This window comes from Alosa sapidissima, chromosome 1 (genome assembly GCF_018492685.1).
Source record: "Alosa sapidissima isolate fAloSap1 chromosome 1, fAloSap1.pri, whole genome shotgun sequence".
Taxonomy (NCBI): domain Eukaryota; kingdom Metazoa; phylum Chordata; class Actinopteri; order Clupeiformes; family Clupeidae; genus Alosa; species Alosa sapidissima.
This window is the reverse complement of record NC_055957.1, coordinates 52,002,635-52,021,779: the sequence shown is the minus strand read 5'-3', so window position 1 is coordinate 52,021,779 and position 19,145 is coordinate 52,002,635. Positions and strand designations below refer to the sequence as shown.

Here is a 19,145-nt window from a genome sequence, read left to right as displayed (position 1 = left end):
AAGACCTTTGAAAGCAAAAGTTGTTGTACAGAACAGTAGAGAATGTTGTGAAGGGGCCCATCATAAAATACACAAAATGGCGTTGAAGCAATTTCCAGTTTGCGTTTCAGAAAATGACCCTCCTCGGTACCGGTGAACACATGGCCGGAAATTCACATGAGGGCAAAACGGAGCAAGCAAAGCATGGGGCATGTAACTATCCCATGTTGTTGTGATTCCATTGTTATCTAGATTTTTCTGATCTGAACAACGTAAATGTACATTTCGTTTAATTAGTTTTCATTTATTCATGATGGCTGCCGATCTGATCGTACCCGGGCAGTTTGATGACGCTGATGGACCGGAAAGGTAGACTTGTTGACTTGTTTACTGGCACTCTAGCTGTAGCACGCTAACGTAAAGTTTGTTTTCTGATGTCAACGCCACTGACTGGCGTTTTATTGTTGTATACCTGTTGACACGCAATGAACACGCAAACAGAAATATCATACACCTGTTTCTTGCACGGAGTGACTTTATTGCAACAATACATCAGTGTCTCATAATTAGCCTGTAGCAGGCTAACTGCGTACATTCAGCCCCAGTTGATGTACCACTGATACAAGCTGACCTTATTCTCAGGACATACATGGCCTACACTTTTACTGGCTACAAATGCTTGATCTAGCTCGTCATTCATGTCATTGTAGTGACTTAGAAGCCGGCCAGCGACTTCAAGATACATCCCAGGCTGTGGTCGACGTCAGTGTTGCAAGCCAGGACGCTCCTGTAGCTGACACATTCGAGGAAGAGGATTATGAAGATGAGGACGAAGAGGACGAGGATGAATGGGACCTGGATGACTCCGGAGGGAGAGATTTCACTAAACGCTACACCGCCTTGAGGACAGGACACAATCACCAGGTTGCCTGTCTTATAAGTTATGTCCTTTGATATTGATTTTGGCCAGGTTTCAGAAATTTTCCACACATTCCTCTTACCTAGTCATAATCCGTGTGCGCTAAGAAAGCTCTTTACAGTTGTTCTCAATTCATAAAACACGATTTAGTTTAAACCAATTACCCAGTGGCCGAACACATTGACACTCATTATCACTCTTTTGACAATAAACGATTTTCAACAGTGCCGCTGCTGTCCATTTGAGTGCCTAAAGCAGAACTCAAAGTGTCAAAGTGCCCTCATAGTTTATAAAGGGTCAGTAGCCTAGTGTTATGTTTCTTATATTTAAAATAAAGAAATCAATTATCAACAATGCAAGCCATCTGAAACCTCTCCCTCCCTCTGCGCGCTGAGACACGTTCCCAATTAAAAAGCATAACGTTCAAGTTAGATCTGCTGCATAAAGGAGATTGAGAGAGGACCCCGGTTTGCAGTAAAGCTCATTTGGCTAAAATGTCGGTGACCTCTCTGTCCCTTGGTGACCTACGCACAGTGTGTGATGCTGTGGTGGTAGCAGCGACACTGATTTTCAACTACAAACAATTTCAGATGGGGTGGACGTTTTCAACAATTGTGTTTAGCTATGACTAAAAGCGGTGTCTTGGCGCTGTAAATTAGAAACAATGTTTGTAAAGTGTTATGTAACATGTAAAGTGTTATGTTATCTCAACCAAGCCCTATACTATTCCAACCAGTCAATCAACACATAGCTGGTGTTTGACTGGTTGTTTAGCTCAGATATCATCAAACTTTTACCAGAATGTAGGACTGCATTTAATAAATCTTCATAGTTTTGTCTTATACCAGGAGGTTAATGTTCAAGAATATGTTTTCATTCAAGATAAATAGATACTTTATTGATCCCCAAGGGGAAATTCAAGATATCACTATTTCAAAGTGCTTGAGTAGTACCATGTTAACAGTATTTTTCTTTTATGTAGGCTAACCGGCAGAATCCAAGCAGCAAATCGATGAAGATGTCCACTCCCTCAGACAAAGTTCTAAGAAAATTCGAACATAAGATTAACCTAGGTAAAGTAAAATGTTCTATGTCTATTGTCAAGTGTTCTCTGTGCAAATCAGTTGCCTGGATACTTGGTCACCATCAGAAAGCTTTTCACCTCCCATCTGATGCCCTTAGCCAGACTCATGACAAACTTGTTATCATATGCTTGCACATGGCCCTATGCAACAAATATTCTCTTAAATGTGTCTTCTATTAACTCTTAATCTTCTGTTTAGACAGAATAAGAGAAAGCGACTCTATGTGCCAAACATTTTCAATCATTCAGATATAGTCTAACCCTAGTGTGCTGAATAATGAATCCCTATCGGTGTTGCCCTGTGCAGTCTGTTGTGTTAAGCATAAGAGCAGTACATAAGGAAGCAATGCTTTTGTGATGTCACAATAACATTGCGTTTGCTCTCGCTGCCACTCACAAAGTGGTTTCTTGTCGAAGAGAAAAATAAGACAACACTTTCTGTGTATCCCTTAGGCTGCCATGTAAGCGTCAACCTGCTCATCTGGAGCACTGGGGTTAAGTGTCTTGCTCAAGGACATTTCAACAAGTTCAGGAGGAGTTAGGCTGTTGGACGACTTTTCTACCACTTGAGCCATTGCGGGTGCATTAAATTTAGTCAATAGTAGACTGGACATGTGATGCTGTCTATATAGAATGACCAGAAAAGCCAGTGTGTCCACAGAAGGCCTCTGAAGAATAGGTAGGGAGGCATACAAAATATTCCACAGAAAGGACATGATCAGAATCCTGGAAAAAGGACACATACCCAAAGGGGACAAGGAAACGTACAGTATGGGGAGAACAAGTCCTATTAGAATTCATGAATTCTTTTGACACTGTTTGCCCGTCCTATTGACATCCCCTCCTCTGTAAGTGTCTGAATGTCTCCATCTTTAGCACAGACCATCGCGTCATCTCCATGGGCCCCATGACATTTATTACATTTGCATTTATTCATTTAGCAGATGCTTCTATCCAAAGCGACTTACATATGTCAACTATATTACAAGGGCCATTGTCCCCACAGCAACTCAGGGTTAAGTGCTGCTCAAGGCCACTACAGTGGAAGCCAGGAATTGAACCCACAACTTTTCAGGGTACTGCATGCTAGCCCAGCTCTTTAACCAATATGCTACCACCGCCATGAGTCTTATTTGTTCATACAGTATACAGTATGTGTGTCCATGGTAGTGTATGTACCAAAATGTGCTGCCTGTCCACTTTCTATTTACTTCTGCAGTAGCAAACATCTCCACATTGGACCCACTTACTTAATGGAGGATGATCTGTGAGAATATTTCAAATAATGATAAGCATCTCAAGCTTATTTTATATGCTGCTAACTTCCAGTTCAGACAATAGTTGCTCAAATGTTTCCAACCAATCTGAAGATGCCCTTTGCTTTTCTTTCACAGATAAGTTGAACTACGCCGACTCTGTCATTAACAAAGTGAAGGTGATGGAGAGACAGAGAGATGCAGACACGTAAGTCCATTCCTCTGGATGTTTAAATGGGAAATGTAAACATTAAGCATGTCCTCTTTCATTGAAAGCGTGGGCGTGTCTCCTCATTTTCAGGTTTCGGGTCAAGGACAAATCCGACCGTGCCACAGTGGAACAGGTGAGTAAGAGCTCATGCGCTGTGTCTGCTAGTCTTACCCTCACAGTAGAACAGGTGAGTAAGAGCTCATGCGCTGTGTCTGCTAGTCTTACCCTCACAGTGGAACAGGTGAGTAAGAGCTCATGTGCTGTGTCTGCTAGTCTTACCCTCACAGATTTGTCCTGCTGTCGAGCCATTTTTTTAACCCTCATTGAGGTTGTAATAATGAGCCATGCTGTATTGACTTCTACAGTTGTTGTCATGAATATTTGATGGCATTTACTTAGCATAAGCCTATTTAAGCGGTTGTTCACTGTGAGAGTCTACAACTTGATACGGTTTGACTGAAAATAAACATGTAGGCGAAGTTATTTATTCATCATGAATGTCTTTCTGTTGCAGGTGTTGGATCCAAGAACACGCATGATTCTTTTCAAGATGCTTAGTAGGGGTGTGATTTCAGAGATCAACGGTTGTATCAGCACAGGAAAAGAGGTAAATATCTCCATTACTAAGCTCTCCTGAAGAGATGGGGTAATGTAACAGATATAACAATAAAACAATAAAACGTCTATTTAAGATATTTTGTTTAACCCTTGCTCTTGTTATTGGTATTTTTGGTCTACTGAGAGTGCATTGGATTGTTTGGGCAGTGAGTACATCAATTTGTGACCTGTAGGTTGCTCTCCTTTACACTCTCTCTTAGGCAAACGTTTACCATGCAAACACTGCTAATGGAGAAAACCGCGCCATCAAAATCTACAAGACGTCCATTTTACTCTTCAAAGACAGAGACAAATATGTCAGTGGAGAGTTCCGGTAAGGAGTGTGTATTTTGATGTTTAGCTGTAACTTTGCAGATTCATAGCAGGTACGGTAAGTCAGAGATGATCAGATGTGCACTGATTTAAATGTGCTTGTTTTCTTAGATTCAGGCACGGCTATTGTAAAGGTAACCCAAGGAAGATGGTGCGCACATGGGCAGAAAAAGAGATGAGGAATCTCATTAGGTGAGCAGACTGTAAAATCAGTGTCCATATATGTATAGCATGTTCAAACTGCATATCCAACCCTGCACATGCAAAGCAGGGTCAAACAACCTGGGAGTTATGTTGGTGTGTGATGTAGATAACTGAAAGTGTGTGTGTGTGTGAATGGCAGGCTTCAGGCAGCAGAGATACCCAGTCCTGAGCCCATCATGCTACGCAGCCACGTCCTCGTCATGGGCTTCATCGGCAAAGATGACATGTATGTTCAAAAGCATGACTTTGGTTCAATTATCCTGCCTTATGTAGGCTATTTTCATTATGTGAATTGATTGTCTCCAGCCTATATATATATATTGACTATATTTTTGACTATTTATGCATTAACTATTTATCAGTGGTATATTTGTTATGGCATAAATGAATGGTGCTTTCTCTATCAGGCCAGCTCCACTGCTGAAGAACGCTGCGCTGTCGGAGTCCAAGGCAAGGGAGCTGTACCTGCAGGTGATCCAGAACATGCGGAGGATGTATCAGGAGGCCCGGCTTGTCCACGCCGATCTCAGCGAGTTCAATATGTTGTAAGAGAAACAAATCCCCGGTTTTACTCCCTGTTTGGTTAGGCACATATTGCATAGAGTACATTAAGGAAATACTTATACTTTACTCTTTACTCTACTTATGACTTTTAGTGTAAGTGTATTTACAATTGATACTAATTGATTTATCCATTTATTTATCAAGGTATCACAATGGAGATGCTTACATTATAGATGTATCACAGTCTGTGGAACATGACCACCCTCATGCCTTGGAGTTTTTGCGGAAAGACTGCAGTAATGTTAATGGTCAGTGGATCATTATTTGTTGTTCTTGATAATAACTGCATATCTTTCATTTAAATGGCCTCCTTATTATGCTGTCTCTAACCTCTGTTTTTGTAGACTTCTTTCTGAAGCATGACGTGGCAGTGATGACCGTTCGTGAGCTGTTTGAGTTCGTCACAGACCCCTCCATCAACAGTGACAACATCAATCAGTACCTGGAAAAGGTCAGTGGCATTCTGTCGTGGTGGAGTCAGGCTTATGCAAAATTCCAGAATTGAATTGAAACTGGCTCTTAAATTCCAATTCAATTCTTGAATTTCACTTGCATTTCAATTGAGGTAGCAAACAGGAAGCAGAATTGCAATTTGAATTGTGCACAACCCTGGGTGGAGTGTTGTGCTTAATTATGTTTGTCAAAGCCTTGTTGCATAATGTGCCCCTTAGTTTGGTATCTATTCATTTAAATATGTTCAAAGCATGGTAAGTCCTTTTCTCTGGTACCTTGAACTTATGTCTGGTTTAGGCTATGGAGATATCGTCTGAAAGGACTGCAGAGGAGAGGTCCAATCAGGACAAAGTGGACGATGAGGTAAGGAACAGAACTTTAATGGCCAAACTAAACATTAGTTTCTTAGTCCCGTGGTGTAATAGTGTTATATCATTTGTCTAAACTCTTCTGTCTTTGTGTTTATTCTAGGTGTTCAAGAACGCCTACATTCCACGCACTCTTACAGAAGTCAGCCATTACGAACGAGACGTGGACTCCATGTTGAGGGTTAAGGAAGAAGAATCCTCTCTAGGCACACAAAACGACAACGTGAGTCTGCTTAACACGCACATGAGATTCACACTCAACACATCTTATGGCACCTGCTCTGTCATGCTCTCTGTCTTTCATCCATATTGATATCAGGGACTCTGGGCTGATGTATGTACCACATTCATAACGTAAGACGTGACTAATTAAGACTGAATTGCAGGTCCTGTACCAGACCGTCACAGGCCTGAGGAAAGACCTGTCTGGAGTTCAAACGGTGAGTGCCAAGTTCTACCATTATTGACATTGTTTATATATTATACTGCCTTATGTCAGAATGTACAAAGACATGTTGAAATAAATTAGTAGATGAGTCATCTGTGTGGATAATTTCCACACAGATGCGAAAGTATGAGCTCAAATCGAGACTGTTTGTAGTTGTTGGTCCCATTTTGTTCAACTTAAGTGGCCATTTCAAATTTGCTGAAGTAAATATATAAGCAAATATGCATAACTGTACTTAATATGACTCAGACTGTGTTTGGGGAGAAAGAAATTAGGCATAAAGTTTTGAGTGTTTCACCGTTTCATTTTGAGTGTTCATTTCATTGTTTCATCCTAGGTGCCTGCTTTGCTGGAGGGCTGTTCAGAAGAGAGAAACTCTAGTTCATCCGAAGAAGAGGAGGGTTCAGACAGCTCAGATGAAGAGGATGCGCCCACACAACATGACCAGAGTCAAGAATCAGCAGTGGACAAAAAGGTAAGCCTGCTTTGTGTTTGTCTGCCTGTTATTCATATTGATGACATATTCAGCTCAAGTGAGTCTGTGGAGTTGAGTTACCAGTCTCAAGATTATTACTTCCCCTGAGTTTGTCCATGTAGTAGCCCTCAAGGGCAAAACATGCAATAGTTTTTAGTTATGTCCAACTTTGTCTATAAGTCTAATTTGTTCTTTCATGTAAATGAATAATTAAATACCCATGCCCACAGACAAATTGTTTTGCATGGGACTGACGTGTTGTCTGTGTTTTTTTCCTCACTGTTTTCACCTCTCAGGAAAGAAAGAAATTGGCTAAAGAGGCCCAAAGGGAGAAACGAAAGAATAAAGTTCCAAAGCATGTAAAGAAGCGTAAAGAGAAAGTGGCCAAGATGAAGAAGGGCAGATGAAAAGATAAGACATTGAGTTCTGCCAAACTTCACACCACTTTTCACTTTCGTGGTTATTGACACCACATGAGAAAGGAAAGTACTTGCTAAATAAACTCTTACAGATTTTTAGGAGGTTACTCCATTGTGCATTCTCAAAAAGAATTCTCAGAGTGAAGAATTGTGTTAAAATATACATCAAGATAAGAAAACCATGTAATTCAGTCAATTCAATGGAACCACTTTAATATGCAGATGTTATAACAAATATCATTCCTTATTTTGGTACATTATATTAATTTTAACATGAATACTGCACCAGGGACATTGCTTTCTTCAGAAAAGAAAAAGCAACACACTAATACAAAAATGAAGAAAATACAGGTTTCACAATCAAGATAAAGGGTCTGTTACATGCCTTCTGCCAATTTAATATCATTTAATAAAACCTATGTCTATTTCTTTACATGATGAGTTTGATTGTAAAATACTTATATTGTCAGGAAAGATTGTGAAAGCCTTATCACAGGCTATCAAAGAACAGTAACATATTTCATTACAATTTATTCCTGTATACAAATGAGCCCAAAGACTGTTATGAAACACTGTTTCTGTTCACTGCTAATAATGCACATACAGAAATATATATGTAACCGTACTAAACACGACCGGTACATTACAATTTGGTCCTGTCTACAAATGGGCCCAATGCTTATGAAACAGTTGCTGTCTAATCGATTAGGTCTCTCTAGCATTAGCGGATGCCTTCTACGTAGTTAGCAGGTAACATGCCAGAGCGCCCAGTTCTCCTTACGGTACCGTACATCCAACCGTCATCAATGGGCTGTGTGTGCTGGATGATGTCACCATCCCTGAAGGAAACCTCATCAGTGTCCCGTGCCGTGTAGTCATACAGAGCTCTGTACACAGTCTATTCAGGACACAGGAACATAGGACGGCACAGAAAATGAACTATATTGCCAGATTATCAAACATGAAACCAATGTCTACAGAGAAATAATCTAAGAATTGCAAATCTCAAATGTACTTAAAATACTACACAAAATGTGAAATGCACTACACAAAATGTAAAATACTACACAAAAAGTATGTGAACAGTACAGTATGTTCTCTTCAGTTCTTGAAAAGTTTCAGCTGCGTCAAAAAGTAAAAAAAAAAAAATGGTTGAATGCATTATATCCAACATCAGCCTTCTCACCATGGTGGGATGTGGTCTGTGCTGTACTGATCGAAGAGAATGCATGCTGGTCTGGTGCATATAGCTGTGGCCCTGAGTATGTCCGCCTGGGTAATAAGCTCCTGGGAGAACTGGAGCTAGACAGATCATAAGAAGCTTATTAGCGTGTTGTTTACCAGAGCAAGATTTTCTCTACATAATATATAATCATTTAAAACCACTCTTGCTGATGAAGACACGAGCCAACTTAAAGCCTGTGGTGGTAATGGTTGCTCCGAATACTGTTGCTGTAGCAACACCAAGGTCACGGGGTCAGCAGGGCTTTTAAAGCAATGAAAATATCTATGCCCTAAGTTATCAGACATTTTCAAAGCCGTTATATTTATATTAACTATTTTAAAATCTTAAATGGCCTGGCTAATGTCTGAATTCCAGCCCTGTGCCTGAGTACTTTAAGCCTTGAGTCAGTGCCTAGGATATCAAGTGCTACACACAATAAAAGACACCGCTAAACCATAAAATGTGTGACACCCAATCTACATTTTCACTTTCATGTGACATACCCACAATAATTCCTGGCTTTTGGTCCATCTCCATGATGTACTGGTGCACACCCTTGTGTGATGTGTTTCCAACTTCTTGCTTACTTGGCCTCACTTGTGCTCGAACCAGGTAATGTCCACACGTCCCCTGAGAGAGACCTTGAACACCTGACAGCTCAAAGTCCTTATGGTATTTAGCCTATATGAAAAGCAACATGTTACATATCAGGGTCTTGGGAATATCTTTGTGGATATGATGGTAGAAATGAGTCAGTAGCCAGCCTACATTGCTTATCTGTTCCTGGGTCCTCCTCAGTCTTTGCAGTTCAGGTGTGTCCAGGACAAAACTAAACCCTCGCCCCTTGCTCTCCTCAAAGTCTTTCCTGTATTTGACCTGTGTGTGTATGAAAGAGTGTGTGAGAGAGAGAACACCATCCTGTAACACCCTGCGGAGGGTGATGTCGAATGAAATGGAAATGACCTGAGAACAGAACAGGGGGAGTGTCTCTGCTGGTTTGTTTATGTTTTGGTTGGTTGAGTCTACTCTATTTGGACTAAGAGTGAGACCCCTACAGTACAGGCCCGGCATTGCTGTCCAGGCTGTCAGGTGGACATGCTGGAGGGGATCTTGGAGCACACTGCAGTGATGGCAGCTGCCAGGTTCATCTCCTGCTGATTTTAGAGTGTCGCGCCCTGTCACATATCTTACTGCCACACTCTCACTTTGTGATTGAATTAGAATTACAATAGGCTACCAAATTGTTGTTGCATTTCAATAATTCTTTGAGATTAAATCCTAAAATTACTGGTATTTGTGTAATATTAGTGCAGTGGACAGCATAGCCAGCACCAGCCTGTGCAAGAGGTCAGGGGGCTCACCTGGCTCTGCAGTTCACTCTGTTGTCTCAGCCGCAGGTTTTCTGGGGTGTCTGCCACGGTGGTGAATGTTTGTTTTGGGTAGTGTCTGGAGAGGGAGAAAGCGAATTGGCATCACGTTTGCAGAAATATCAGAGATGAAATATTTCTGTACTTAGTTAATAAAGACCTCCCCACATCATTAAACGTACGAATTGCAGTAGGGCTTCTTCTCATAGCCTTTATAGTTATTCATGTTGAGAGGCATTCTGCACACTTCGCAGTGGAAACATCCTCTGTGCCAGTACTACAGAAAATTAAAGACAGAGTACTGAGATAATCGTTAAAGGAACAAAATTATGTTGTCGAGTAGCTCAAAGTTGCTAAGTTGGTAAACGCCTACAATATGAGAACTCAGATTGAATTTCAGTCAGTGAAACACCATGTCACGAGGGCAAATGTATATAAAAATGTGTAATAATGTTGTTGAGTAAGTAATCTAAAGAAAAATACCAGATAGCCTACCTTATCTAGGCAATTTATTTTTTCAGTCGCGTAGACAACTTTGCCACACCGTGCGCAGGATGGGTTCATTTTAGTTAATATCTAGTAAGCACAAAATATGCCAAAATGTAGTCGACAAATAAGTCGTATATTGGAATAGCATGCAAGGCTTTCAATGGGTGGTTCCCCGTCGTTTAGCACTGCCGCTAGACAAATACGAGGCAAAATAATGCGCAAAAGCGCACTGCACATTCGGTGTTCCGTTCCTGCCTATTGCCTACCAGCTTGTGAGCTGGCACTTGCAACACAACATGGGATCAGTGTGCAATACACTGTGAAACCGGTCCAAGCCAAACCCATTACTCACTGTGTAGCATCTGAAGTGCCCAATGATAGGCTGTAATTACCCAAGTCAAATATGAATTTATGTTTAGTCTAACCGAGAGATGTGAGGCCTAGGCTCAACATCAGCGCTGGGGAAAGCCGAGTAAGTAAGGTAAGTCGAGTATATTTAATAGCCTATCAAATAGTTTCGAACCCCATTTCATTCCCAGATGCAGACTGTCTCTCACTAATATAGGCCAATGTTCCTTATTGTCTCAATTTCTTGACATGACATTGCCGAAAATTGGATAAAAAGGAAATGCATGGTTGGTTGCAAGGTTTCTGAGGGTTAGCCTACTTTTCAGAAATCATCAGCTGAACCATGTTCTCTGTCCCCCTATTGGCTATTCAGTTTCAGCACCAATGTCCTTGAACACAATTAAGTACTTCTGTAGTCCTAGCAAACCACCCAGGAGTAGAATAGTAACTATTGATTTCAGGTGATTAAATAGATTATTAGTTTTCATTAACCTGACACTATGTTGCTATGTTGATTTTAAAATTGTAAATCTAACTGTAAATACCAAACCAGTCAGCATGTGTGTGTGTGTGTGTGTGTGTGTGTGTGTGTGTCTATGTGCATAACTATGTGTATATGTGTGTTTGTTTTGTTTGTTTGTGTGACAACTATTAAGACAAGCAATAGACTACTTTGATGAAACTGAGGGGGATCTGTATGCAATGTTCATGTTACACATTGCTGTGCTGTGCATCCATATTTCTGTGTGTGCCAGTGTTTGTGAGAGATAGAGTGTAGTGCCTGCTGTATGTGTGTGTGTGTGTCTCTACAAGTCGATTACCGAACTTTCCTTCTTTTGCATCCATTGACAGTTCGCTTGTGCCGTATTTGGTAATCGACTTGTAGCCTATATGGACTCCCTCCACATAAAAAGAGGCAATGCACTGGCTGCACAAACCGGCTGTCATTTTTGTATACCCTGTCTTAGAATTACAAAGGTAAATACTTCTGTTTATCTACAAAGACCCTCTATTAGGAATAGGATAATCATTTAATGATTGTTTTAGCCTCGTTAACAGCTTTAATGCTATTTACATTGACTTAGTGATTATTTAGTGACTGGTTATTTTGTTTTGGAACTGAATCGCCCTTACCTGACTTATTTAATCCCAACTTCTACCTTGACACAACTAAACACAGGTTGACCAGAGGGTAAAGGTGAGGCCAGCAACCCGGAGACAACATCCCAGATGAAAAGCACTGTCAAGCACCAGAAGTGATAACGGGGAAGGGATTAACCCTCTAGATAACATGTGTCACTGGTGCTAAGCTGGTCATCGAAAGTATTCACAGTGCTTCACTTTTTCCACATTTTGTTATGTTACAGCCTTATTCCAAAATGGAATAAACAATTTGTTTCCCTCATAATTCTACACCATAATGACAACTTAAAAAAAGTTTGTTTGAGATTTGTGCACATTTATTCAAAATAAAAATGAAGAAATCACTTGTACATAAGTATTCACAGCCTCTGTGATTCTTACGTGCATTCTGTTTCCACTGATCATCCTTGAGATGTTTCTACAGCTTAATTGGAGTCCACCTGTGGTAAATTCAGTTAATTGGACATGATTTGGAAAGGCACACACCTGTCTATATAAGGTCCCACAGTTAACAGTGCATGTCAGACCACAAAACAAGCATGAAGTCGAAGGAATTGTCTGTAGACCGCCAAGACAGGATTGTCTCGAGGCACAGATCTGGGGAAGGGTACAAAAAAATGTCTGCTGCTTTAAAGGTCCCAATGAGCACAGTGGCCTCCATCACGTTAAATGAAAGAAGTTTGGAACCACCAGGACTCTTCCTACAGCTGGCTGTCCCTCTAAACTGAGTGATCGGGGGAGAAGGGCTTTAGTTAAGGAGGTGATCAATAACCTGATTGTCACTCTGACAGAGCTCCAGGGTTCCTCTGTGGAGAGAGGAGAACCTTCCAGAAGGACGTCCATCGCTGCAGCACTCAACCAATCAGGCCTGTATGGTAGAGTGGCCAGACAGAAGCCACTCCTTAGTAGAAGGCACATGGCAGCCCGCCTGGAGTTTGCCAAAAGGCACCTGAAAGACTCTCAGACCATGAGAAACGTTATGTTTGGAGGACACCAGGCGCCACTCATCCCCTGGCCAATACCATCCCTAGAGAGAAGCATGGTGGTGGCAGCATCATGCTGTGGGGATGTTTTTCAGCGGCAGGAACTGGGTGACTAGTCATTGAGGGAAAGATGAATGCAGCAATGTACAGTAACGTTCTGGACGAAAACCTGCTCCAGAACGCTCTTGACCTCAGACTGGGGTGACTGTTCATCTTTCAACAGGACAACGACCCTAAGCACACAGCCAAGATATCAAAGCAGTGGCTTTAGGACAACTCTGTGAATGACCTAGAGTAGCCTAGCCAGAGCCCAGTCTTGAATCCCATTGAACATCTCTAGAGGGATCTGAAAATGGCTGTGCACCGACACTCCCCATCCAAACTGATGGAGCTCGAGAGGTTCTGTAAAGAGGAATGGGTGGAACTGGCCAAAGATAGGTGTGCCAAGCTTGTGGCTTCATATTCCAAAAGGCTTGAGGCTAATTGCTGCCAAAGGTGCCACAAAGTTTTGAGCAAAGGCTGTGAATACTTATGTACATATTATATTTTAATTCTTTATTTCTAATAAATTTGCTAACTTTTTTATTTTTTTTTATCATGTCATTATGGGGTATTGTGTGTAGAATTTTGAGGGAAAAAATAATTGAATCCATTTTGGAATAAGGCTGTAACATAACGAAATGTGGAAAAAGTGAAGCGCTGTGAATACTTTCCGTATGCACTGTATGTGGTGGCACTGTAGGCCTACAGCCCTGCCCGGTTTTGGCCCGACAGTGTAAGGGAAAGGGCTAGTGAGTGCCCCATGTGGCATAAGTTCAAGTTCAAGTTTATTGTCAAGTACTCAAGGATTTACCAGTAATGAAAGAGACAACTCAACTTTGGAGAGTAAATTAACTAGTAGTAATAAAAAAGGTATATTAATGGTGTGTGTGTCCAAATCTCCAAATTTGGTTTACAGGGACTCTAAATCAAAGACCAACTGCTACCCAAAAGACTATGTGAACTTTTCTTTACACAGCACTGAATTATTCTCAGATTAGGCTAGCCTAAAGGCCTAACTCTTATGAACTATGTGTCTGACCCTCTAAAATGTAGGCTACAGAATAGCCTAGGCTATTACTTAGGTCTAGGCTTACTTCGACATTACTGAGATTTGGGATTTAATACCCTCTTCTCATGCTATCTGTTTTCTGTTCTATTTTTGATTAGTTACTGACAACCTCATTTGTGTTTGCTTGTTTAGCCTACTACGCGAACAGACTATAGCATACCAATGACAAGGTTAGGCTACAGTGCAATCTTTTTCACAATTGGTATTTATCATTATTATTTGTAATAATACATTTATTTGGTTAATTTCAATGAATGCCATATTTACCTTGGTTTATGTTTTAACGGAAAATATCTGTAGCCTTATTTAGCCTACCGAGCAGGGGATACAGGGCTATAATGTATATCAAACATAAAACTAAAATGTCACCGTGCGGAGCAAAGCCATTCTCGTGCATTGAGCGGTCTTTTCCAGCTGCAGCATCAATCCAGCATTCGAACAGATTCAATGGGGCAGTATGCTGCAGCTTTCTAGCGAAGCCATTCGATGAAGAAAGTCGGATAGCGTTTGAATATTAGACTAATATTGAACGAGAAAATGTTTTAAAACATTATTGCATTGATCTGCAGTATTTTTTTTAATACGGTCGTCGAAGCGCAGATAAATAACCTTAAGGTGATAAACCTTTTTTTTCAGGCAGTTCATCGTAAAACGTGCAAACTGCTTCTATGATGCGTTTGCTTTACATTACTTTATTCTATGTTAATTTCATATTGCAGTGATTCTCATTGTGTGATTATTGCCGAAATCAAATTCACGAGATGGAATGAAGACGTGCTAGCCGCACAGATTGCTAACAAACGATAACCTTCAAGCTTATGTCAATGACAGTTTACATTGTCAAACGTTGGCTACCTGGTTCTATTATTTGACGTTTCATTGTAACGGGAAAGACTTTGCAACGAGCCATTCAAGTGGAACCCTGTGAAATCACCTGCATTTGGATATGTGTCTACTCATTTGAAGAGGAATGCATGGACTTGAAGATTTAAAGAACGGGGCGACACATCACTTACTCTATCGGACACTTTATTTGATGTGCAGCTTGGACTGTCACAGTTAGCCAACATAGCTAACATTAGTTCGCCAGTTTTTTCAAAATTCTACTGTAAATTCATTTGTTAATTAACAATTCAACAGCTGAACCAAACATGGCTTCTGCCGCTAGCAACCTTGCTGCATCAATTGCCAGTAAAACCAAAACGAAGAAGAAACACTTCGTGGCTCAAAAGGTGAAATTATTTCGCGCCAGTGACCCGCTCCTCAGTGTACTAATGTGGGGTGTAAACCATTCGGTGAGTAACAGATTACTCAATCTTTTGCTAACTGTGAGGCTAACCTGCTTGTAATGTCTTTAAATTGCAGAACATAGATCTATGCTGTAAGAAAACGTAACATGCAAAGTGGGATGTTCAACGGTTAGTTTGTTGGGTTGACCTCAGGAGTGACACTTTGCAGTGGTGTGGCCAGCTGGCACTTGATTAGCTGACTAACGTTACAGCAATTTATCTGTCAACGCAAAACCACATTTCGGTATTTGAACACTCGTCCAAACGTTTTCAGATGGCACATTGCACTGCCACTATCCATGATCTGACCATCAGTAATAATAACATAACATATAGCCATGGTTGTTACACTGTCGCTACGTTGATTAAACTATAACGCTCCCAGTAAATGTGAGTTTTGTGGTATGTTATGTAGCACTAGTAGCCTAATGACGGCTTACCATTGCCGAAAGCTGTTTGGATAATGTTGAGGCTGTGGCACTGATGCCTGGAGACCAAAAATGGGAGTTAATCTGTTTCCTCAGGCTGCAGTCGTTGGCGCTTGCAAACGTGGCCTTGAGAGTTTATGAATGATGCAATTTTTAGTTTATAATAATTATTGTTATTATATGGGCCAGTTAATTAAAGGAAAGAACTAGAAATGTTTCCAAGGTATGTTTAATTGGCCCACAGGGACTTTGTGCACTCTATATGGCACAAACTTGAATCTGATTTCTAAGATACAGTGATTTTCATGTCTAGTCTACTAACAGTAGGCTATATGTCCTAAGCACGGAAGAGAGCATTTTTGTGTGTTTCCCAGTAGAGCTTCTGATTTTTGTTTTGTTTATGCTTTCTGTAAGTCTACTGCTTTTGTATCTCAGAAAAAAGGCTAGATAAATCAAATGCATTGGAAATTACACATGGCCTTTTTTGCTGTTTTACGGTATAAGTAATAGAAGTAGCCTACATCAAGATTAATTTAATCACAAATATCCAGATGTGGAAAAGTCCAGCTTCAGAAAGTAAAAGTCCAACCATTTAGTCCAATGCATACAAAGCGTTGAAGTTGAAGTTGAAATGGCTGTCACTTTAAATCAGTCAATAAATTCATACTTAACTAGTTTGTTAGGCTACTACTCACCATCTTCAGTGCCTGGGCACTGAGGTGACCGCCATGACACATTGAAGAACATTTTTTGGACGTTTCTTTATCATCTTTTTATAGGGTAATAACAAATGTACAGTCTTAGATCTGTCATAAGCTTCAGTGAGATCCTAACTTATCAGTGATTATCATGTGCTGCATAATAAACAAATGAATATCATATACACAAATAATGCAGCAACCACCATTGTAAACAATACTTTTACATAGGATTGGCTGACAACAGAGCTCATTCCCTTTTTCCTACACAAAAATTAATGTACATGTTAACATAAGGCTGCAGCCACGCAGTCATACAAGTTTGGATGTGCTTGTATTAAATGTATTGCCATCATGGAAAATAGTTAGATGAAGCTAGCCATGGCTATACCAGGTTCATGTAAACTGCAAAGCTAGATTACAGTTAGCAACAAAGGAAAGAAGACAAACATTTTATCAAGTACCATTCAGACTACAAGCACTAGGGACAAGAGACCATGTAATGTTAAGCTAATTAATGTACCGTAAAAACTAGATTAAACGCCTGATTCCAATTAGATGCAGGCCCCTTTTACTGGCCTGTATTACAGGTTTGGGCAAATAAAGGCCGGTCTGAATTGGAAGTCTGGTCTGGTTTGTATGGAAGTTTTTTTGTTGTATAAAACCTCTCAATGCCCACTAGATCACCTGCTTGTTCTATGCTGCTTAGATCACACACCCAAAAGTTTGGCAAAAGGTTGGCAGCATTGCTTCAAACACGCATTTCCCACTGAAGAAAGACAGGCAGTGTTAGCCAGAGTTCCTAAATGGCTAAACTTCTGTCAATATGGACAATGCTAGACATTGTTAGATTGGTTATTCTCTACAATCCAATTGTTCAGTGAATTTGACAGAAACCATGAGCACGAAGAGTTATTATATGTGAGATGCAACAGGGAGAGCTTGAACTCCTTTAGATTTGAAGCAGATACGCCTACACGTTGTTCATTCATGTGCTCATGCATGGTGCATTTCACTGTTGTATTTAGTGAGCTTTCTTTTTTTGTTGTTTATTTTTTGTTGTTGAGTGTGCAGTGGTGGGAAGGAATGCATGACGCCTAGACTGTCTGTGGTGGAGTTTGCACTCTTGAACACCTGGGAGAGTCTGATGTTACGTTAACTCTTTGTGACTTTGGCATAAGCCTATTAATGAGACGGGCTCATGAGCAGCAAGATCACACATTCCGCCGGCTTTTTCTTGTTGTTCTATTTGTGACATCAATGGAACCCACCGAAATCCTTGTTTGATTGATCGGGCACTCTTTTTCGCATGTGAAATTTTGCATCAAACAAGACGGATCCGAATTAATCTTTCATAACATGTGCATGACCTTGTGCAAATATTTTGTGTGAAAGGGCCTTATAAGTGTAGCACATATTGCAAATCAATGCACATTTGGCTCATTCTCACTGTGACGTCTTTGTTATAGATAGATGATACTGATATAGATTTTGATCAAATTTCTCATTTCTTAAAGGAGAATTCCGGTGTGATATTGACCTAAAGTGTATTGAAACATGATACCGAGTGTGAACGTATGTCTCATAGCCCATCTCGACTTGTCCCCTGCACTCCAAAATCTGGCGCTAGTTAGCCGATGCTACCAACAACTTTTTCAGTAGTGGTGCTTCGGCATCAGGCTAGCCATGCAAATAAATCACTGTTTTACACCCATTTACGAGGCTCAATGTATCTCCACACTTCATTGGTAGACTTCCTAGGGCCCTGACATTTAAAACGAGACATTGAGAACTTTGAAAAAGCACTGGTAGTTTACTTACAAGACGATTTATACAGACAGTATCTTCACGAAGTTTAACGTTTGCAGCCATCTTGAATTTAGTCACGATAAGTCGAGCAACGAGTAAGAATGAACAGGTATGATAAGGGATCAGATTCCAAAAATAATTCAGTGGAAATGCATGGATTCCAGTTTCTTCCAGGAGCAGCAACTGGAATCCATGCATTTCCACTGAATTATTTTTGGAATCTGATCTCTTATCATAGCTGTTCATTCTTACTCGTTGCTCGACTTATCGTGACTAAATTCAAGATGGCTGCAAACGCTAAACTTCGTGAAGATACTGTCTGTATAAATCGTCTTGTAAGTAAACTACCAGTGCTTTTTCAAAGTTCTCAATGTCTCGTTTTAAATGTCAGGGCCCTCGGAAGTCTACCAATGAAGTGTGGAGATACATTGAGCCTCGTAAATGGGTGTAAAACAGTGATTTATTTGCATGGCTAGCCCGATGCCGAAGCACCACTATTGAAAAAGATGTTGGTAGCATCGGCTAACTAGCGCCAGATTTTGGAGTGCAGGGGACAAGCCGAGATGGGCTATGAGACATACGTTCACACTCGGTATCATGTTTCGATACACTTTAGGTCAATATCACACCGGAATTCTCCTTTAAGGGGATAAGATATGCTTTCAAGAGACCACATTTTTAACCTTTTTAACATGTCAATAAGGTGTTGCTTATGTGTCAAAAGACATCAGGGCCCCAGCAGTGGCGCGACTGGCTGGGGCACCTGCACCGTACGCCGGCGACCTGGGTTCGATTCCCGCCTCGTGGTCCTTTCCGGATCCCCCCCCCCGACTCTCTCTCCCACTCACTTCCTGTCAATCTCCACTATCCTATCTAATTAAAGGCATAAAAAGCCCAAAAAATATAGTTTAAAAAAAAAAAAAAAAAAGACATCAGAAATAACCA

At 40.7% G+C, this 19,145-nt stretch overlaps 3 protein-coding genes across 4 annotated transcripts in view; 2 read left to right on the top strand and 1 right to left on the bottom strand.

Annotated features, from left to right (window-relative positions):
• The first annotated feature begins 147 nt into the window (after positions 1 to 147).
• Positions 148 to 7,743, top strand: riok1 (RIO kinase 1 (yeast)). Its single transcript, XM_042071902.1, has 17 exons — positions 148 to 348; positions 690 to 903; positions 1,881 to 1,971; positions 3,377 to 3,446; positions 3,540 to 3,582; positions 3,964 to 4,056; positions 4,268 to 4,380; positions 4,491 to 4,571; positions 4,723 to 4,809; positions 4,991 to 5,128; positions 5,292 to 5,395; positions 5,492 to 5,598; positions 5,898 to 5,963; positions 6,072 to 6,191; positions 6,355 to 6,408; positions 6,754 to 6,891; positions 7,188 to 7,743. The coding sequence occupies exons 1-17, from the start codon at positions 290 to 292 to the stop codon at positions 7,296 to 7,298; spliced, it is 1,689 nt and encodes a 562-aa protein (XP_041927836.1). The 5' UTR covers positions 148 to 289; the 3' UTR covers positions 7,299 to 7,743.
• Positions 7,507 to 10,864, bottom strand: nebl (nebulette). Its single transcript, XM_042073536.1, has 7 exons — positions 10,398 to 10,864; positions 10,085 to 10,179; positions 9,897 to 9,981; positions 9,304 to 9,411; positions 9,039 to 9,216; positions 8,497 to 8,612; positions 7,507 to 8,208 (listed from the first exon to the last, which is right to left on the bottom strand). Exons 1-7 carry the CDS (start codon positions 10,464 to 10,466, stop codon positions 8,032 to 8,034), a joined length of 828 nt encoding a protein of 275 aa, XP_041929470.1. The 5' UTR covers positions 10,467 to 10,864; the 3' UTR covers positions 7,507 to 8,031.
• A 3,511-nt stretch (positions 10,865 to 14,375) lies between these two features.
• Positions 14,376 to 19,145, top strand: part of pip4k2ab (phosphatidylinositol-5-phosphate 4-kinase, type II, alpha b) — a 34,784-nt gene continuing 30,014 nt past the window's right edge. Inside the window, exon 1 of one of the 2 annotated variants that reach the window (XM_042072346.1) lies at positions 14,376 to 15,271. In XM_042072346.1, the coding sequence (XP_041928280.1) occupies positions 15,128 to 15,271 (144 nt within the window). In that variant the 5' untranslated portion in view covers positions 14,376 to 15,127. The remainder of the gene's footprint in view (positions 15,272 to 19,145) is intronic. The other variant, XM_042072268.1, reaches the window with a different exon arrangement.